We start from the raw sequence: 22,778 nt of genomic DNA on the forward strand, positions 1-22,778 counted from the left end.
GCATCCCACTCCAGTGTTCTTGCCTGGAGAATCCCAGGGATGGGGGACCCTGATGGGCTGCCGTCTATGGGGTCACACAGAGTCGGACATGACTGAAGCGACTTAGCAGTGTACAGGCTTACCTCCTTTTATCACACTTGCAGATACTACGTTTTTTATGAATTGAAGATTTGTAGCATCCATTCATCTAGGAAGTCTATCAGTGCCATTTTTCAACAGCACTGTGATGATTTGCTCACTTGGTGTCTCTCTGTCATGTTTTGGTAATATTCACAATATTTTAAACTTTTTTCATCATTACTGTATTTGTTATAGCATCTGTGTGATATTACTACTGTGACTCACTGTAGGCTCAGATGATAGTTAATATATTTTTTAGCAATGAAGTATTCTAAAATTAAGGTGTGTATATTTTTCAAGGTGTTTTTCACTAGAGTACAGTATAGTGTAGACATTGGGCTTCTCTGGTGGCTCATTGGTAAAGAACCTGCCAACCAATGCAGGAAACATAAGAGACACAGTTCGATCCCTGGGTTGGGAAGACCCCTTGGAAGAGGGCATGGTAACCCACTCCAGTATTCTTGCCTGGAGAATCCCATGGACAGAGGAGCCTGGAGGGCTACAATCCATGGAGTTGCAATGAGTCAGACACGACTGAAGTGACTTAGTACACATGAATAATGTACATATAACTTCTATATGTATTGGGAAACCAAAAATTCTTGTAACTTTGTTGCAATATTCGTTTATTCTGGTTATCTGGAACTGAAACTGGTTTCTGAAACTAGAACTGATTTCTCCAAGATATGCCTTTAATGATTGTGTGGGGCATTAGATTTCCAGAACTTAATTTATCTACTGATTGAAAGTTTACACCTTTAAACTGCATCTCCCCAGTTCCTCCACCTGCTAGCTTCTGGTAACCACCAGTCTATTCTCTTTTTCTACAAGTTTGGCTTTTTTAGATTACATGTATAAGTGGTATCATGAAATACAGTATTACTCTTTCTCAAACTTTTCTCACCTAGCATAACAATTTCAAGGTCTGTCCATGTTGTTACAAATGGCAGAATTTCCTTCTTTCTCATGGCCAAATAGTATTCTTTTGCATATGTATACCACATCTTCTTTATCTATTCACCGCAAATGGACTCTATGGTTGTTCCATATCTTGCTATTGTGACTAATGCTGCAATAAACAAGGGAGTGCAAATATCTGTTCAGTATCCTGTTTTCATTTCCTTTGGGTATATACCCAGAAGAGGAATTCCTGACTCATATGGTAGTTCTATTTTTAATCTTTTAAGAAACTTCCATACTGTTTTCCATAGGACTGCACCAATTTGCATTTCCACCAAGAGTGTGCAAGGGATTCCCCTTGATCCACACCTCCCCAACATTTGTTATCTTTTTTCTTTTGAATTTTGGTTATTCTAACAGATGTGCAGTGATATCTCCTTGTGGCTTTAATTTGCATTTCCCTGGTGATTAGTCATGTTGAGCATCATTTCATATATGTCCTAAGCATCACACTTGCAGTCTGGGCCCCAACCCTAGGTATCAGAACAGCATGAAATGGAAGTGGTTTCTTTGTGGTCTTGAGTCATACTGAGTTAGTCAGTTGCTTGTGACTCAAAAAAAAAAAAAAAAATCTGTTGGCCATCTGTATGTCTTCTTTAGAAAAATGTCTATTTAGTGCTTCTGCCCATTAAAAAAATCAAATTGTTTTTAGTTTTTTTGTGTGTTGTTTTGTTATTGAGTTGTATAAATTCTTTAAATATTTTGGATATTAACTTCTTATCAGATATATGGTTTGCAAATATTTTCTCCTCATCTGTAGGTTGTCTTTTCTTTTGTAGATTGTGTCTTTTGCTGTGCAGAAGCTTTTAAATTTGATGTAGTCCCACTTGTTGATTTTTACTTCTGTTGCTTGTGCTTTTGGTGTGATATCTGAAAAACTGTGGTCAAAACCAATGTTAAGAATCTTCCTCCCTGTGGTTTCTTCTAGGAGTTTCATGATATTACGTCTTATGTTTAAGTCTTTAATCTATTTCAAGTTAATTTTGGGAGTGGTGTCAGTGGTCCAATTTAATTTTCTGCATGTGATTATCAGTTTTCCTACTGAAGAGTTTTGTTGAAAAGACTGTCCTTTCCTATTTAGTATTCTTGGCTCCCTTGTTAAATATAGGTTGACTGTAAATGCAGAAGCTTATTTCTGGGATCTCTACTTAGTTCCATTATTCTATGTGTCTCTTTTTATGCCAGTACTATCCTCTTTTAATTATGATAGCTTTGTAATATAATTTGAAACTAGGAAGTGTTACACCACTGGCTTTGTTTTTTTCCTCATGGTTGCTTTGGGTATTACTTTTTTGTGGTATTTTGTGATTTTACACAAATCTTAGGATTCCTTTTTTTCTATTTCTGTGAAGAATGCCATTGGGATTTTGATAGAGGTTGTGTTGAATCTATAATTGGCTTGGGTAGTATGGATGTCTTAACAATATTAATTCTTCAATTAATTAACAATATTAATCCATGAACACTAGATAGCTTTCAATTTTTGTGTGTCTTCAGTTTCTTTAATCAAAGTTGTAGTTTTTGGTATGTAGAAATTTCACCCCCTTAGTTGAATTTATTCCTAAGTATTTTATTGTTTTTGGTGTTATTGTGAATGGGATTTTTAAATTTCTTTTTTGGTTGTTTTATTGTTATATGGAAAGGAAACTGATTTTTATATGTTTATTTTATAACTTGCAACTTTACTGAAATGATTTATTAGTTCTAACAGTTTTTTTGTGTGGAGTTCTTAGGATTTTCTATATATAAGATCATATCATCTGCAGAGAAAATTTTGCTTCTTCTTTTCTGATTTGAATGACCTTTATTTTCTTTTCTTGCCCAATTGCTCTGTCTAGGACTTCTAGTACTCTGTTGAGCAGGAATGGTGAGAGTGGGCCCCCTTGTCTTGTTCCTGATCTTAGAGGAAAAGCTTTCAGCCTTTAATCACTGAGTATGATGTTAGCCTGGTCCTGTCATACATGACCTTCATCATGTTTAGGTGTGTTCCTTCATATCCAATTTGTTGAGAGTTTTTATCCTGAAAGGATGTTGTAATTAGTCAAATGCTTTTCCTGTATCCATTGAGATAATCCTGTGATTTTCACCTTTTATTTGATTAATGCAGTGTGTCACAGATAATAATTTGTATACGTTGAACCATCTTTTACCTTAGGGATGAATCACACTTGATCATGGTGTACAGTCCTTTAAATGTGTTATTAAATTTGGCTTGCTAGTATTTTATTGAGAATTTTGTATCCATATACATCAGTGATCCTGGCATTTTCTTGTAGCATCTTCATCTTCGGTATCAAAGTAATGCTGGCCTTATAAAATGGGTTCTAGAGTGTTGCCTCCTCTTGAAATTTTGAGAAGAGTTTGAGAAGGATTGCTGCTAATTTTTAAAAAAAATGTTGGATGGATATTTGGGAAACCATCTGGTTCGAGCCTTTTCTTTTTGGTAAGTTTATGATTACTGATTCAGTCTACTTATTTGCTATTGGTCTCTTCAGATTTTCTGTTACTTCCTGTTTCAGTCATGGTAGGCTACATGTTTCTAGGAATTTTTCTATTTTTCCAGGTTATCCAGTTTGTTGGTGTGCAGTTGTTTATAGTAGTCTCTTATGATCCTTTGCATTTCTGTATGATCAGTTGTAATGTCCCAAATTTCATTACTGATTTTATTTATTTGAGTCTTCCCTCTTCTTTTCTTAGTTAATTTTGTTTATTTTTTTTTTAATACCAGCTCTTAGTTTTGTTGATCTTTCCTATGGTTTCTCTTTTTCACTCTGACTTTAGATATTTCATTCATTCTACTAACTTTGGGCTTAATTTGTTTTTATTTTTCCAGTTCCTTGAGGTATAAAGTGAGGTTGTTTATTTGAGATATGTCTTTTTCCTTAATGTAGGCTTTTATCTATCACTATAAGCTTCCGTTTTAGAACTGCTTTTGCAGCCTTGCATAGGTTTTGGTATGTTGTATTCCATTTTTTTGCTTGTTTCAAGATATTTTTAAACTTTCCTCTTAATTTCCTTGAGCTATTGGCTGTTCAGGATTGTGTTGTTTAAATTCCATATATTTGTAAACTTTCTAGCGTTCTTTCTGGTCTTAATTTCTAGTTTCACGCTACCGTGGTTGGAGAAGATATTGATACAAGTTTAGTGTTCTTAAGTTTGCTAAGAACACTGAGTTTTGATCTAACATTTGGCCTATTCTGAAGAATATTCTGTGCTTGAGAAGAATGTGTATTCTGCTTTTTTGGAAGAATGTTCTGTAGATGTCTGTTTTAGGTCCATTTGGTCTATAGTATGGTTGAAGTCCAACATATCCTTGTTGATTTTCATCTGGATAATTGATCCATTGTTGAAAATAAGGTATTGAAGTATCCTGCTATTATTTATTGTCTATTTCTTCCTTCTGATCTGTCAGTATTTGCTTAATATATTTAGGTGCTCTGATGTTGAATGCGTATATATTTATGATTGTTATCTTTTTGATCATTATATAATGACCTTCTTTGCTTTTCACTACCATATTTGGCTTAACATCTTATTTTGCTGACATATGTATAGTTATCCCTACTATCTTTTGGCTTCCACTTGTATGGAGTATCTTTTTCCATCCCTTCACTTTTAACCTATGTGTGTTCTTGAAGCTGAGCTGAGTTTCTTGTAGAATATATATAGTTGAGTCTTGCTTTTTTTCCAGCCACTCTGTCTTTTCATTGGAGAATTCAATCCATTTACATTTAAGGTAATTATTGATAGATAAGGACTTACTATGTCATCTTTCTAATTGTTTTTTGTGTTCTGTTGTTCCATTGTTCCTTTCTTGCTGTCTTCCTTTGTGAATTGATGATTTTCTGTAGTGGTATATTTTGATTCCCTTCTCTTAATCTTTTGTGACTGTACTGTAGGTTTATGCTTCAGGATTTTTACCCTGAAGCTTCCATAAAACATCATATCTTTCTTTTTCCTTCCTTCCTTCCTTCCTTCCATCATGGTTCTGTGGGCTGATAACAATTTAACTTTGATTGGATGCAAAAACTTTGCCCTTTTACTCCCCCTGTGTGTTCTTTCATGTCACTATTTACCTCTTTTTTGTGTGCACTGAGCTGCAGGTACCTGTGAAGTGGCTGGGGTCAGTTGCAGACACACATGTAGTGATGGGGACAGTGAACCTTGTGGTCTGAGGCCAGAAGGGCAGCTGGTGAACTGTCCCTGAATCCAGAATCCAGCTTAGATGGTTAAGGTCCAGTACTGCTTATTACGTCTGGAAGTTATTTGCTGGAGAAATTTATAAAAATTAGCTCTTTTTCTTCCCTTACTGTTTTTTGTACCACCTTTCCTGTCTTTACTAAACGATTCAGTCCTAAATGAAGCATTAGGTGGGTAGAGCAAGGAGGGTGTTTGTTGAATAGTGGGATGGGGGAGGAGCAAGTAGTCTGGTGCAGGCAGTCAGAGCTCACGCAGGGTGAGCAGGGTGACTGTGCAGGGGGCTGGCTTGGCAGTGGTGTTGGAGCCCAAGTTGAGTGAAGAGACCATCTCTGTAGGGGTGGGGAAACTGTTCTGGCATCAGGGCCTGTGCAGGCTGAGGAGCATGTCCACCCGTGGCTGTGGCCTGGTATGGGGTGTCATAAGCAGCCTGGTCTGGGTACCAATGCCTGAGAGGTGAACAGGGCCTCTGTGTGGCGGAGTGGGGGTTGGTGCAGGGGGCTCACGCAGTGACCAGGGCATCCTTGCGGGGAGGTGTCTGAGCCCAAGCAGAGGGAGGAAGGCGTCCACGCAGGTGTGGGTTTCAGAGGCTGTCCACATGATGCGGGAGCACAGTGTGGAGACTCAGAGCCCAGGCAGGGTGAGGAGGGATTTCACACAGGAGGGTGACCTTGGACAGGGTGTCAGAGCCTGAGTGGGGTGAGAACAGATTCCACATTAGTCAGGGCACTGGTTTCAGGAATCAGAGTCCAGGCAGAGTAAGGAGGGCTGTGCTGTGGAAGGTGGCAGACCTGGGCAGGGTGAGGAGAAATGGCTGTGGGGATTGGCTGCCTCAGTGCAGGACTCCCATGCAGAACGGAGGTGGTGTCAACAGCAGTAGGGCCTGGATGGAGAAAGGAGCCCAATGGAGGAGAGAAGGGCATCTTAGTTAAGGAGGGAGGGGCAGCCAAGGTAGAAAATGGGTTAAATCTAGGAAATTAATGCCTTTGAACTGTGGTGTTGGAGAAAACTCTAGAGACTCCCTTGGATGGCAAGGAGGTCAAACCAGTCAATCCTAATGGAAATCAACCCTGAATATTCATTGGAAGGACTGATGCTGAAGCTGAAGCTCCAATACTTTGGCCACCTTATACATAGAGCTGACTCATTGGAGAAGACCCCGATGCTGGGAAAAGATTGAAGGCAGGAGGAGAAGGAGGAGACAGAAAATGAAATGGTTGGATGGCATCACCGAATTAATGGACATGAATTTGAGCACACTCCAGGAGATGGTGAAGGACGGGGAAGCCTGGCATGTTGCAGTCCATGGGGTCGCAAAGAGTTGGACACGACTTAGTGACTGAACAACAACATTGATCAAATAAGTAAGGAGAATGGAAGCAGTTTTCTTACTGTCACAGAGGGAGTTAGAGATGCAGAAAGAGAAAAAGATAGAATGAACTCTTTTTGTAGGATTGGGATTAGAGACGTTAGTGTGAACTCATAGTTTTCAATATATTTAGACATAGAAATAAATACAGAGGTAAATGCTTGTGGTGTGTGTGTGTATGTGTGTATGTGTTATGCAGGGGAGAGAGGAATTAGGTGGGGAGACTAAAAGAAGGTGAATCAGTGGAATTCCCTGGCGGTCCAGTGGGTAAGAGTCTGTACCTCACTGCTGGGCTCTGGTGGGGGAACTAAGATCCTGTAAGCTGGGTGGTTCACCAAAAACTGGAAAAAGAAAAAAAATAAAGTGGAGACTCATTTGGGGAGAGCTGAATCTTGGGTGTGAGCTGGGAGCATGTCTGCAAAAAGATTCTGCATGAAGGATTTAATTTTGGGGGTGTTTTCCTCTTGGCTTATATGTAGTGCTTAGTTCCTCCTCTAAACTGTGAATCCATTAGATTATCCTAATTTGTTAAAGGCTCCTGTATACCCATAAGCCTTTTGTTGTGGTGTCCTGGGGATGAAAGAAAGAAGGACACCCTTCTCCTCTAGCATCCAGTAGGGAGCTGCTCTCAGGAGCTGCTGGCGGCACTTAAGCAGAATGCGTGTGGAGGCATGATGGACTTAATCAAGAACAGGGATGAGCAGAAAACACAGGAGAGCAACTTCTGAAGGTACATAATCTACACTTTGACTTCCCACTGCATTAGAGGACTCTGACTTTTGGAAGTGGGGAGTTTGGCAAGAAAGTTGTTCTGTCAGTTGGAATGTAGTCCCCAAAGTTGCCTGATCAACCCCAGAAGATGAGGAGAATGCAAACATGAATGAGTATATACTCAGGTTGGTGGATCTACAAATGATTTTGTGTGCAGGTGAAAGTGAAAGTGAAGTCGCTCAGTCGTGTCTGACTTTGCGACCCCATGGACTATAGCCTATCAGGCTCCTCCGTCCATGGGATTTTCCAGGCAAGAGTGCTGGAGTAGATTGCCATTTCCTTCTCCAGGGGATCTTCCTGACCCAGGAATCGAACCCGGGTCTCCCGCATTGCAGTCAGACACTTTACCATCTGAGCCATTTGCAGGTAGATGCTCACAAATGCTTTAATTTCATCCTTTCTGGTAAGTTCACTGTTAATCAGGGAGAATGTCTCTGCTTTGTTCCCCTTTTCCTTTCCTTCCTATTTCTCTCCCCTACCCTTTGACTTCCTACTTCTATTGCTATTTGCTGGCGTAACGTTTAAAGGTATAATTCACATTGCGCCTGTCTTGGGGTTTGGGCCCCTGAGGTTTTTAATTTTCATGAAATTCCTCTCAAGTTTTTTGTGGTTGTTTGTCTAGGGTCCCTGTTCTCAGCTAGTTGTGTGATAGGAAGTATGAGAAGTTACCACCGTGCTTGCGTTTCATTTTAAGTGGTTTTAAGGAAGAGACGGATAGGATTCTTCGACAAGAACAGAAGATCGCAGCATGACTTCAGAGGTCACTTATGTTGAAGTGAAGTTTAATAAACCCAAGTCCTCAGGCACCGAATCAGAGCTTCCTGCAGGTAAGACTCGCTTTCCAGTGGTCAAAGTGAATGATGGGATGAAGGGTGAAGAGAGAATACTATAAATAAAGCCTAGGGAATGTTGGTTGCTGGTTCTCTGGCCACGGTTGGGAAACACAGGATTCTCAGATCGAATTGCCTGAAAAGCATTAAAGGATGATACAGGTATGCCACGACAAAACTGAGGTGTGAGAAATCCACTATGGACCTGAGTTAAGGAGAATGGTAATGAAGCTAAGTTCTTGTGTGCTTTCTGAGGTGAACTAAGACTGCAGTGTAGAGAGTGGGTTCAGGTCTTGAAACCATCAGTCCAGATACAGGGGCTAATGATGAATTGGTAGGTTTTGTTTCTCAATCAGTCACGGGAGAAGAGTTTGAGTGCAGAGTGTTTGAGTGTATTGGTTAGTATCAGACTAACATGGAACAAACCATTGCAGATGAAAGCCTAGAAAGTCTTATGCAGAAAGTCTCTTATGTTTTGAGAACGGTTGCTCTGCAATCAGAAAATCCATTGCACACTGTATCTGAGATGGATTCAGTGAGGTTTGGAAGTAAATAAAAGGTAATTTGGGTAGCATGTATGATATCTTAGATACAGAACAAAAGAGGAAAAAAACCGTGGAGACTATGAGAAGCTGTGAGAGGGAAGTTATGATTGCTTATGTTTTCCAAAATTCTGTGGAAACATGGAAAATGCTCAGGAAACTGTTTTTTTCCCCTTAGAAAATTCATAGGGACTTCCCTGGTGGTCCAGTAGTTAAGACTCTGTACTCCCAATGCACAAGTTCAATCCCTGGTCAGGGAATTAAGATTCCTCATGCTGCCAGGCACAGCCAAAATAAATAAATAAATAAATACTTGATAACCTTTAAAAAAATACAAATTAAAAAAATTATATAACTTTGTTATTATATGCTGCAATGTTCATAGAAAAAAATAAAAAACCAGAGATACACACAAATTTATTTATTTTTAAAATTTTTATTAGTTCAGTTGTTTTACAGTGTTGTGTTTCTGCTGTACAGCAAAGTGAATCAGTTACACATGTACATATATCCACTCTTTTAGATTCTTTTCCCATAGAGGTCATTACAGAGTATTGAGGAGAGTTCCCTGTGCTGCATAATATGTTCTAATAGTAGAGTGTATATGTCAATTCCAATCTCCGAATTCATCCCACCTCCCTTTTTCCCTGCCTTGGTGTCTGTACATTTGTTCTCTACATCAGTGTCTCTATTTCTGCTTTGCAAATAGATTCATCTGTACCATTTTTCTAGATTTCACATATATGCATTAATATATGATACTCGTTTTTCTCTTTCTGACTTATTTTACTCTCTTTGACAGTCTCTCGGTCCACACACAAATTTAAATTGCTGTATTTATTCTTACTATCTAGAAATAACTAATTTACATTTTGTGTACATCCTTCAAAATATAAAATACATCAATGTGTGTATGTGTTTTTCTAAAAATGAGATCATAGTATACATTATTGCAGGTTTTACCCCCACTTAGCAATATATTATAACTTTGAGAAAATAATTTTTTTTTCAATTGAGATATGACTGACAAAATTATATTAGTTTCAGATGTATAAGCATAATGGTTTGATTTTTACGTATATTGCAAAATGATCATCACAATGTCTAATTAACATCTGTCACCATACATAGTTTCACAGTTTTTTTTCTTGTGATGAAGGCTTTTAAGATGTACTCTTCAGTTCAGTTCAGTTCAGTCGCTCAGTTGTGTCTGACTCTTAGCGACCCCATGAATCGCAGCACGTCAGGCCTCCCTGTCCATCACCAACTCCCGGAGTTTACTCAAACTCATGTCCATCGAGTCGGTGATGCCATCCAGCCATCTCATCCTCTGTCGTCCCCTTCTCCTCTGCCCCCAGTCCCTCCCAGCATCAGAGTCTTTTCCAATGAGTCAACTCTTCGCATGAGGTGGCCAAAGTCCTGGAGTTTCAGCTTTAGCATCAGTCCTTCCAATGAACACCCAGGACTGATCTCCTTTAGGATGGACTAGTTGGATCTCCTTGCAGTCCAAGGGACTCTCAAGAGTCTTCTCCAACACCACAGCTCAAAGGCATCAATTATTCGGCGCTCAGCTTTCTTCACAGTCCAACTCTCACATCCATACATGACCACTGGAAAAACCATAACCTTGACTAGACAGACCTTTGTTGGCAAAGTAATGTCTCTGCTTTTGAATACGCTATCTAGGTTGGTCATAACTTTCCTTCCAAGGAGTAAGCATCTTTTAATTTCACGGCTGCAATCACCATCTGCAGTGATTTTGGAGCCCCCCAAAATAAAGTCTGACACTGTTTCCACTGTTTCCCCATCTATTTGCCATGAAGTGATGGGACTGGATGCCATGATATTTGTTTTCTGAATGTTGAGCTTTAAGCCAATTTTTTCACTTAGCTATCTTCAAATAAGCAGTATTTTATATATGTATATTATAGCCTATAGTATTATTAATTGTAGTCATTATACTGTACCTTATATCCCAGGACTTACTTATTTTGTAACTGGACGTTTGTACCTCTTGACCCCCTTCACCCATTTTGCTGACCTCATCACCCCTCACCTCTGGCAACCACCATTCTGTTCTCTGTGTCTATGAGTTATTATTATCTTTTAAAGATTACACAGATAAGTGAGATCATATGGTATTTGTCTTTCTCTTTCTTGCTTATTTCACTTAGCATAATGCCCTCAAGGTCCATCCTGAAGGCAAGATTTCCTTATTTTTTATAAGTGAATAATATCCATTCCATACAGTTGTCACATTTTCTTTATCCATTCACCCATCAATGGACACTTGATAAAATAATTCTCAACCATGAAATGGTGACTGAAAATGTCTGATTTTTTAACACTACATTGTAACTCAACTATACCTCCATAAAAAATAAACTTAAAAAGCAGTCTGGCTGAGTAATATTCCACTGTATATATGTACCACAACTTCTTCATCCATTCATCTCTCAATAGACATCTGGATTGCTTCCATGTCCTAGCTATTGTAAATAGTGCTGTGATGAACAATGTGGTGTTTATATGGCAGAAGCCAACACAGTGTTGTAAAGCAATCATTCTACAATTAAAAATAAATTAATAAATTTAAAAAAACAGTCTGATTTTATTTTAAGGATGTGATGAGAGACAATTATAAAGAGTTATCTGCTATGGCATTATGTAAAGTAGTTAAAGTTAGAAATAATCTGGAAGATTATTTAAATATATAATGAAATACTATGCAACCACAATACAGTGGGTAAAAGAAGAAAATATGGTGATATAGAATACAATAAAATAGTGGGTCCGATCCCAATATATATGGTATATCAGTCATGTGGCAAAATGTGCATGCATGTATATACACTTAAAAATTGCTGGAAGAATGTATACCAAAATATTAACAGTTATCCCCAATGGGAAGAATGTATACCAAAATATTAACAGTTATCCCCAATGGGTTTCTCTACTGCCCCAGGCAGTAAAGAATCTGCCTGCAGTGCAGGAGACCCAGGTTTTTTCCTGGGTCAGGAAGATCCCTTGGAGAAGGGAATGGCTACCCACTCCAGTATTTTTGCCTGGAGAATTCCATGGACAGAGAAGCCTGGCAGGATACAGCCCATGGGGTTGCAAAGAGTTGGACATGAATGAGCGACTAACACTTTTACTTTCATCTTCAATGGTAGGAATTTGTGCATTTATGTATTTTCTAGCATTTCTACAATGAACATTACTATTTCCTTTGTAGCTTCATATTTGAAATAATGTCATGTAATAGTAATAGTGTATTATACAAGAAAAGGGAGAGGAGGAAGAGAAGGAGCAAGAGGAAGTCAAGGTCAGAATTTATTATTCATGATAATAATAATTTGATTAATTTGATTCTTTCTTCAGCTCCCAAAGAGACCAAACTTCACCAAAGTGGCCATAGTTTTTCCAAGCTACTTCTTACCTCATTGCTGATACTTCTGCTACTATTAGCAATCTCATTTTTGATCGCTTTTATCTGTAAGTATCCAGATGGATCTATAAGAAATGTCTGCCTGACTTGAAGAGATGGCATCAAATAAACAGATAAACTATGAGTTTATTCAGAAATCTGGGAAAGAAGTCTTCTCTGGGGGAAGACATAGATAGTGGGAATTCATTGTGAGCTTGGTTCTTTATTTGCATTTAGTCACTCTTATAGAAATAATGGCATTCCTTCTCTTCAGAGAAATTGAGAGTATATGTGTGTACATGTTTCTGTTTTGCAGAATGAAATCTATAGGGCACCACTTCTACACTAGACAATTGTTTATGTGAGACCAAATCTGTGTTTTCTTAGTAGTGTTTATAAGGCTATGCCTGTTGAGGACATAGACATATTTTGGGACTAGCAGATGGACAAGAAGTAAATGGGAAGAAATCTCCCAGGAGAATAGTCTACTGAATTTTCATCTTAATTATTTTTGTCTTTCTCAAGACTGCATGAGCTCTTAAAATCCATTTGGCAAATAGGTAGATTTCTGCCTATCAAGAACTCATCAAGTTTTTTAAAATCATAAAACTAGTATAAGTTTGGGTAGATACTTTATTCATTCATTTGGTCATTCAATAAGCAACAGTGGCCATCTAGTCTATGTCAGACACTGTGCCAGATAGAGACAGCAGAGTTGTGGCCCTTGGTTTTGAGAAGTCCGCAGGATGATGGCAACTGGTTGAATGAAGCAGTGTTTATAACAACGTCTGGTAAATGTTCTGTGAGTAAGAAGCACAGGAAGCTGAGATAGGCTTCCTGGAGGAGGTGACATCTATACCTGTGTGGACCAAGCATGACAGATGTGGGAGAGCTTGAAAAAATTTGGAAAAATACGTTAAGTGACTGTGACATATGGTTCTAAGTGAACTGTGAGGTTGCAGATGGGAGAAACAAGCAGGGTTCAGATCATGAAAAGTGTCCTGTACAATTCTAAAGAGCGGATTTCCTCCTGCCCCCCTGCAGATTATTTTATCAATTATCTTCTGTTATTTAATAAACCAGTCTAAAACTTGGTGGATTAAAACAAACTGTTTTTAGCTCATGATTCTGTGGTTTGTCGATTTGAACTGGGCTCAGCTAAGCCATTTCATTGGTCCTGGCTAAAGTCATTCATGCATACATAGTCAAGTACCAGCTGCAGGTAACCCAGTTTCTGAGGAAGAGGATGTAAACTGGGATGATGTGGACAAATTGGTTCCACTTCTTTAGAATTCATCAGGTGAGCTTGAGCTTGTTGATATGGCAACATGTAGGCTTGCAGAGTGAGAGCAGCTGTGAACAAAGCCTCTTGAAGCCTTAGCTTGAAACAATCCTAAAGGAAATCAACCCTGAATATTCACTGGAAGGACTCATGCTGAAGGTGAAGCTCCAATACTTTGGCCATGATGCGAAGAACCGACTCATTGAAAAAGACTCTGATGCTGGGAAAGATTGAAGGCAAAAGGAGAAGATGGCAGAGGATGATATGGTTAGATAGAATCACTGACTCAATGGACATAAATTTGAGCAAACTCCAGGAGATAGTGAAGGACAGGGGAGTCTGGCGTGCTGCAGTCCATGGGGTCGCAAAGGGTCAGACATGACTTAGCAACTAAACAACAACAGAAAGAGTTGCTTTTGTACATTTTGTTGGCTGAAGGAAGTCTTAGAGTCAGTCCATTTTCAAGTGGTGAATAAATAGACCCCACTTGTTGACTGGAAAAACTAAGAAGTTATATTACAAAGGGGTATGGGTACAGGGAGAGTTGAAAATTGTGGCCATTTCTGCAATGTGTCACAGTCATGGAGAACCATTATGGAATTTTAAGCAAGGAAGTGATATCACTCAATTTGATTTATAGGAATACGCTTTTGGTGGAGATGTGTAAAATGGATATATGAGGAGAGAACTGAAAGCAAAGAGAATAACCAGAAAGACAGTTCATTGCCCAATTGAGAAATAGTGAGAATCTGGTTTAAGGTAGTGAAGGAGAAGGGGAATACCTTTGAATGATAATGAGGAGGTAGAATCAAGGAGGTGGGGGCTTGATGAATATTTAGATCTGTGTGTTGGCCTGCTGAGGAATAAGAACCAATTGGGAAGTTATTCTGTATTTAACATGGATAACCAACAGGGACAGTACTGTAGAGGACAGGGAACTCTGCTCAATACTCTGTAATAAACTAAGTGAGAAAAGAATTTGAAAAAGAATAGATACGTGTCTGTATAACTGAGTCACTGCTGTATCTCTGAAACTAACATAACATTGTTAATCAACTCTACACCAATATAAAATAAAAATCTAAAAAAAAATATTGCATTTTATCTAGACATCTGTTTTATCTGACGTTAGTGTAGCCACTCTAGCCTTCTTTACTTTCATTCGGTGTTTAAGTTTGAAGTTAATTTCCTATAAGCATAGAATTGAGCACATATTTGAGTCTTGTTTCTCTATTCAGACAACTTCTTTCTTTTAATTAAAATGTTTATACGATTAGAAAAAAGAATGAAGTTATAATGCTACCAGGAAAACGAATGATTTTATTCTCTTTTTCAGTTTTTTTTCAAAAATGTTCTTATGTTCATAAAGAAGAAAAGGCTACAAGAGAACTCATTCACACAGAATTGGAATGTGTGAAAGAAAATTCGACCCTAGAAGGTAAAAATTAATGTGCCTATGATTCAGTTATTGATAGTACTGTGTCCTAGGTCAATATTTCCAATACTAAGAAATTGAGTCTTATGAACATTTTAAGTTTTAAGTATACAACTATTTAGGGCCTACAATTTTTATAATATGCATATCTTTAATTCATTTGTGCAAAGAAATAGTCTTAATTATGAAAAAGATTACATTGCTTTTCGGTTTCTTCAGTCTTTGCTTCTTTCTGAACTTTCTGTGCATACTTGCTCTTTTACTCACATACCGGTTAAAACTTATTTGGTCAAGAGAGATTTAATTCATATATGTTTTAAGAAATCATATTTTATGTACATAAAACATTTTTGGGAGAATACATAAAATACTCTGCTTTAAAAATTTCCATTTTTTTTTATCCCAAACCTAAACTCTGTTAGCAGCTCTATGGTTTTGCTTCACTTCTTAATGGTCTGTTGTTAGATACGTATGGTTTAAGGATGATTATGGTTTCTTGGGGGAAACCCAAGGAATCTATTTTATACATAGTGTCAATAGTGTCGGGGCTTCCCTGCTAGCTCAGTGGTACAGAATTTGCCTGCCAATACAAGAGATTTGGGCTTGATCCCTGGTTCAGGAAGATCCCCTGGAGAGGGAAATGGCAATCCATTCCAGTATTCTCGCCCGGAGAACCCCATGGATGGGGGAGCCTGGCGTGCTACAGTCCATGCTGCTTCAAAGAGCCATGACTTCATCACTGAACAACAACAACAACAGCAATAACATGGCTTCTTGGAGAACTGAACAAGAAAAAATTCCCTTTATCCTTATTCTATGTCCACCTTAACTCTGAAATCTTTCCTTGCTCTGAAGTATATATACTGATATATACTATATATATATATATCTATTGATATATATATATATAGCTACTTCCTGCTTTGTGTGGTCTAGTGTTAGTATGGTACACTTTTATTCATTTTTTTAAAGATGAAATACTAGTATGTTTCACAGTCTTTTTTTTCCATTTGAGATATCTTTCCACTTATCAAATTATTTCTAATTGAAAAACTGGTTCTGCCTAGTGATGGGGAGGGGATGGATCTGGCTGCTCTCCTGATACAACCCAGAGATACAGCCCATCTCAAGTTTGTGTTCATAACAAGCTCCTGGCAGATGGCACTGCTCTCTGGAAATTACGAATGGAAACAACAAATCATGATAGCGTGTGTCTCACCAACAGAAATCACAGTCATTTACAGATTACATTGCAGTTGCAGGCATCTTGAAATATTTTTTTCTCTTTTAAACTAATTTTTATTGCATTATAGTTGCTTTAAAATGTTGTGTTAGCTTCTACTACTTAGCAAAATGAATCAGCCGTACATACATAAATACTCCACCCTCTTGGGTTTCTCTCTCATTTATAACACCAGAGTGCATTAAAGTAGAGTTCCCTGTGCTGTATAGTAGGTTCTTATTAGTTATCTATTTTATACATAGTGTCAATAGTGTCGGGGCTTCCCTGGTGGCTCAGTGGTAAAGCATCTGCCTGCCAGTGCAGGAGACTGTACAACAGCAGTTTAATCAATGACAACAACCTTGTGGAATTCCAGGATGTAAAACTCAAGGAAGTGTTGGTGCCTCTACATTGTCTGGGTCACCCTGGACTTTTGATCTCTTAGAGTTGTCCACGCTGTGCTTCCAGCAATTCCACAATTACAATTCTGGTTTCTCTACCCTGAGACTGGCTCCCAAAGAGGTTTCTGCTCCAATATATTGCCTTTGTGTCTCTCCAGATCTGGGAGCGATAGTTTGCTCGGTGTATGAAAAGTTGCTGGTTTTCAGTTTGTTCAGCTTTTCACTTGTTAGAATTACTTGCTCAGTTGAGTAATTTCTATTATTCTTATAATTCATTGATATTTCTGTCTACTTTATTCTGCTGTTGAACCCATCTACTGTGCTTTTAATTTGGTTATTATGTTTTCCAACTATTCCACTTGATTCTCTTTTTTATCTTTAAAGTGTTTGCTGAATTATCTATTTCTTTGCTGAGGCTTCCTATTTTTTCATATGGTTCAAACATTTGTACTTACTTGTTGAAGCATCTTTCCATGGCTTTTTAAAAATCTTTGCCAGATAACTTCAGTATTTCTCTTATCTTGGTATTGGCATATATATATATATGTATGTATTTTTTAAGCTAATTTTGTGGTTCTTGGTATGATAAGTAATTTTCCATCGAAACCTGAGTATTTCTGTGTTATGTTCTGAGGATCTTTTTTAAATTTCTGTTTTAGCTGATTTTTCTGGATACGACACAGGCAAAAGAAAGGGGGTCTGATGTAGGCAGACTTGACCTCCTTGACACCTGACAAGAGTCCTGTTTTCCATGTAGTCTCCTCTGGTCCTTAATTTTTTATAATTTATACACTTTAAAAATTACTTTTAATATATTGCACTAATATAGCCTTCTTCTCAATACAGGGAAAGACTGGAGCTGCTGCCCAAAGAATTGGGGGCCATTTAGTTCTAACTGCTACTTTATTTCTAATGGAGCTAAATCTTGGAATGATAGTGAGAAAGAATGCTTGAGAATGAATGCTCACCTGTTGGTGATCAACACCAAAGCCGAGCAGGTATTACTAGTTTCTAATTGATAATAGAGTCAGGAGTGTTGCCTAGTTTTTAACATCTCTCTTAGTTAAGAAGGAGACTTTTATTGTCTTAGAATATTGATACTGTGTCTGAAGGCTTAAGAAAATAAATAGAAAAGGCTACCTAAGATTTTACATTCCATGCCTTTTTTCTTCTTTTATAAAACTAACCTCTGCCCCAAATAAATTGTGGCATTGAAAATATACTATATAGGGGTTAAGTGGAAGGCTGAAAATATTTCAGCCTGAAATATGATTTCTTTTATTTCAAATAATAAATAGTATTAATTATCATTGTTGACATATAAAACACATAAATGTTTTATAAATTATTAACTATATAACAGGGAAGGGGAATTAAGTCCAACTGGGAAATGAAGTTCAATCATGAAGAGTCACAATCAATGATCAGAAATGACCGCTAACCATCTGATGTTGTTAAAAGGAAAATTGTTTAATTTGCAAAATTTTTCTCATGTACAACTTTGAAGAATATCCTCTCTTAGGGAAGAAATGAAGGGAAGTGAGTCTGAGATGAGAGTTCATTATGATTGTGAATAGAAATTGCCTCCATATGTATTGAACATGACTATGTTCTGAATGTTTGTGTCCTGTCGCCCCAATCCATGTGTTGAAATTCTAACCTCCAAAGATGATCGTATTAGGAAGTATGGATTTGGGGAGCTGCATAGGTCATGAGGGTGAAGCCTCTGTGGATGGGATTAATGTTTTTAAAAAAGAGATTCTACAGAGCAACTTCTCCTCCTACATGCGTGAATGCACACAATGAGAAAACAGGAATCACCATCTTTACCACGTGGTACCCTGACCTGGGATTTTTAGCCTTCAGAACTGTGAGAAACAAATTTCTGTCACTTATAAGCAATCCATCCTGAACAGACTAAGACCAACCTCAGGCTCAAAAGAGATGTCTTTGATTCTATTCTGCTCTGCCAGAAAAAAACCAAGGCTCCTCTGCAGGGCCCCCATGTGGTTCATTATGAATTTTCTTTTTCCTCTCTTCTCTGTAAAGCCTATGGAACTCAATTCAATCTGACTATTCTAAAGGCTATAACTCCTTTCTTTTATTCATTTAGGATTTCATCACCCAGAAACTGAAAACTGACTCTGCTTATTATGTGGGCCTGTCAGACAGGACGTTGACAACGGGAAAAAGACACTGGCAATGGGTTGATGAGATACCATACAACGAAAGTGCCACGTGAGTACAGAATTCAATAAAGAAACCCAGGTTCTCCATTCTACAGGGATTTTAGGGTGTTCCATTGATCAGCTATTAAAATATAAAATAGCTCATGCTGTAAACTTGAAACTAACACAACATTGTAAATCAACTATACTTCGAAAAAAGAAAATACTCACATTCTTTTAATTCTTGGGCATTAGGTTAAATAATTTTCCTTATTATCTCACTCATCAAATAATGCTATGAGGCACACATTATTATTATTCTCACTATAGAGATGAAGAAACTGAGTTTAAAGAATTTAGATAATTCAGTGGTTATCTAGCAGCTGTTACAATGGTCCTCAAACCCAGGTCAGTTTGACATCAAAACTTATGCTTTCAACCATGACTATTTACCTCTAAATATAACAGAAATGTATGTCAATTAAGATCGTGACCAATTATCAAGAATTTAATATCTCTCATACAGAAAATAAGTTAAATTCTGATAGTCTTACATTTATGCAGTTCTTTTGAAACTCTTAAGTATTTTAGTGCATTTTAGTACCTTACCACCTTTGATCCTCATATCACTGTGTGAAACATACAGAGATATTAATCTAGTCCCTATGAATCTGTGAAATTAAATTCCTTGTCCAAGGTAACAGGGATAGGAGCAGATTCAGAGATTTTAGCTAGCTCATCAGACTCCAAAAGCAGTGCATAAGAAAATGAAGCATACTACATTGATACCTGAGACCGGTATGAAGTCTTTTACATCTTTTAAGAGAGTCTGTGGACTAACAATTTCCTGGTAACAGGACGTAAAATAGACAAACTGAAGACAGCCTCTGGAATGTCTGCTGGGAGGGTGCTTAATGCAATAAGATGACACAGTGCTGGGTGATGTAAGAACAATTTTCAAGGGAAATATCAGAGATACAGAGGAGGAAAAACTCTGTGAGAAGTGGGAAAGAATGATTTGGGCATATCTGACTTTGACTTCCATGCCTAGCCATCTCCCTTACTGTCTCTTTTCAAAGCACTGCTTAAAGAAACGTTCTCATCCTTTTTCCCCCCTTTCTGGTGCTCAGATTCTGGCATGAAGGTGAACCCAACAATCCTAAAGAGCGTTGTGTTATGCTAAATGCTCCTTCAAGAAAATGGGGCTGGAATGATTGTTCTTGTAATGAGTTTCACAAGTTTATTTGCAAGATGATGAAGATCTACTTATAAAATGGAACATTCTCCATGACCATGAGGTTGAATCGGTATCCTACATCATAGAGATAGCTAATATATTCTTGTTATTCATATGTCTTGTTTGAGGATCTTAATAGAATTTTCCAGAAGGTTGTGCACACATTCATTCATTTATTCATTCACGAAATTTAAGGGGAGCAAAATTTGCCACTCCCAAATGTTTTTTTGGCATGTGCATTATTTCAAGCTGAAAATATTAGTCAGTGCTAGAACTATTCTTTTCATCTTTTTGTAAATGTCATTCATAGCCTATTTTCTTTCATCTTCCTTTGAGTACCAGCAATTATTTGTATGTTATATATTTTATGTAAGATTTGTGTCTAAAGAGTGAGATTAAAATGAAGAAGTATCCAGCTGTGTACCAATTAACAGACAGAATTGTGAAAATAATAAAACAGCTGTTATAAACCACTAAGTTTTGGGGTGGCTTATTCTTCAGCAATATGTAACTTAAACACTTTCAAAACAGTTTTGAGCTAAGATTTGCAAAATAATGTAACATATCATAGCACACTGTTTTCTCTAAAAATAGTAGTAGTAATTGAAAAGTGAGAGTAGATTAATTTTACTATTAGTGAATAAAATGCAAAATTAAAATGTTTATTTTTTATATCATTTTAAACCCTTATTCTTATATAGTAGGCATATTGTATGATATCATAGGTATGTAATTCTTATATAAATAAATGTTCAATATGAAGTGTTTATATACTAAATTTTGTTCAGGATGTATAATAAAAATTGCTCTGAGGTCACTATTCTAGAAAATCAATCTGAAAATTCTGTTTTAAAAAAGTGATTTATTTATCTTTGGCTGCACCGAGTCTTTGTTACTGTGTGTGGGCGTTCTCTAGTTGAGACCAGCAGGGGCTACTCTGTGTTATCCTGCACAGGCTCCTCATTGTGCTGCTTCCTCTCGTTGCAGAGCATGAGTTCTAGGGTGCTTGGGCTTCATAGTTGCAGCATGTGGGCTCAGAAGTTGTGGTGCGTGGGATTATTTGCCCTGTGGCATGTGGGATCTTCCCAGACCAGGGATCAAATCTGTGTTCCCTGCATTGGCAGATGGATTCTTATCCACTGCACCACCAGGGAAGTCCTTAAAATTCTTGATTAAAATTTAGGTAAATATTCTCTGAGGTTAAAAAAAAAGATAGGTTACAAATGAACTTATTTATGAAAGAAATAAAGTCACAGATGTAGAAAACAAAAGTATGGACATTTAGAGGGAAAAGGACAGTGGGACGAATTGGGAGATTGGGATTGACATATGCATACTACTAAATATAAAATAGATAATAAGGACCTAGCATACAATACAAAGTACTCTACTCAATACACTGTAATGACCTATATGGGAAAATAATCCAAAAAAGAGTGGATATGTGTATATATATAACTGATTCACTTTGCTGTATACCAGAAATTAACACAATGTTCTAATTCAGCTACTCCAATAAAAACTAATTTAAAAAAGAGATAGACTACATCCAGAACTATTTGAACACTGTGTTTATGTGTTGGTTTATCTGGCAGATATATTTAAGTCTGTAAGTGAAATATGTCTTAGAATTTTAGTCTCTATATTCATCTTTCTAGTTACTTTAAAAACAACACATAAACAAAAAAAAGTCTACCAACACTTTAAGCTTTTTTGTCACTTATAAATGGAAGAGGATGTAGAAACTCTGAAATGTCCAGTACTGGGAAAAATACTTTTGTCCTTTGGAATTAAAATGATCAACTTGTATGTCTTCTCTGAAGGTGGAAATCTGCTGACACTTGATGACCATTTATGGTCTGTTAAGTGTTAATTTTGCTTAGATGATCTCGAGACTGCAACATCAATTAATCAATCTGTCTTTACCAATATAGAAATCATCAATGTTTAATTTATATTCAGTAAAAAGCTAACATTTTCAGAGTACAGTAGAATAATTTTGACAAAGGCCTGCAAACCTGTAGCCACCATATCAAACAATATAAAGAACCTTTCCATCAGTGTGGACTATTTCCTTGTGTCTCTACACCAGTAAAACAGTGATCTGATTTCTATCAATGGTGGATCAGACGGTAAAGAATTTGTCTGTGATGCGAGAGATTCAGGCTCCTCTGTCCATGAAATTCTCCAGGCAAGAATACTAGAGTGGGTAGTCATTCCCTTCTCCAGGGGATCTTCCTGACTCAGGGATTGAACCTGGGTCTCCGACATCGCAGACACGGGGTCACAATCAGACACAACTGAGTGACTAACACTTTCATTTTCACACATATTTGTTTTGCCAGCTCTAAAATTTCATAAAGGAGCAATAATAAAATATGCTGTTTTGTTTCTACCTCCCTTTGCTCAGTGTTAGTGATATTCATTCACGTTTTGTATTTTTTCAGTTCTACATTCAATTTTACTGTTGAGTCGTATTCCATTGTATATAATATATCATAATGTTATCCTTTCTTCTTTTAGTGACAATTGAGTCCTTTCTAGGTTTTAGACATTATGAATAAAGCTGCTATAAACATTCATTTATATGACTTTTGTGGTCATGTGTTTTTATTTGTCTTCGATATGTAACTAGGAATGTAATATATTAACCATTCAGTTCAGTTCAGTCACTCAGTCGTATCTGACTCTTTGCGACCCCATGAACTGCAGCATGCCAGGCCTCCCTGTCCATCACCAACTCTCAGAGTTCATTCAAACTCATGTCCATTGAGTCGGTGATGCCATCCAGCCATCTCATCCTCTGTCATCCTCTTC

At 37.4% G+C, this 22,778-nt stretch overlaps 1 protein-coding gene across 3 annotated transcripts; it reads left to right on the forward strand.

Annotated features, from left to right (window-relative positions):
- Positions 1-7,691: 7,691 nt before the first annotated feature.
- Positions 7,692-20,799, forward strand: CLEC4A (C-type lectin domain family 4 member A). 3 transcript variants are annotated; one of them, XM_024992216.2, is made up of 7 exons: positions 7,692-7,820; positions 8,040-8,244; positions 12,171-12,284; positions 14,835-14,936; positions 17,403-17,554; positions 18,670-18,794; positions 19,855-20,434. In XM_024992216.2, exons 2-7 carry the CDS (start codon positions 8,166-8,168, stop codon positions 19,994-19,996), a joined length of 714 nt encoding a protein of 237 aa, XP_024847984.1. In that variant the 5' UTR covers positions 7,692-7,820; positions 8,040-8,165; the 3' UTR covers positions 19,997-20,434. The 3 variants fall into 3 exon arrangements, with proteins under 3 accessions (XP_024847984.1, NP_001178439.1, XP_005207140.1); NM_001191510.1 differs by lacking the exon at positions 7,692-7,820 and adding an exon at positions 7,922-7,944 and having other exon boundaries at positions 19,855-20,799; XM_005207083.5 differs by lacking the exons at positions 7,692-7,820; positions 12,171-12,284 and having other exon boundaries at positions 7,951-8,244.
- Positions 20,800-22,778: the final 1,979 nt, after the last annotated feature.

The sequence above is a fragment of the Bos taurus genome, chromosome 5 (assembly GCF_002263795.3).
Source record: "Bos taurus isolate L1 Dominette 01449 registration number 42190680 breed Hereford chromosome 5, ARS-UCD2.0, whole genome shotgun sequence".
NCBI classification, from domain to species: Eukaryota; Metazoa; Chordata; class Mammalia; order Artiodactyla; family Bovidae; genus Bos; species Bos taurus.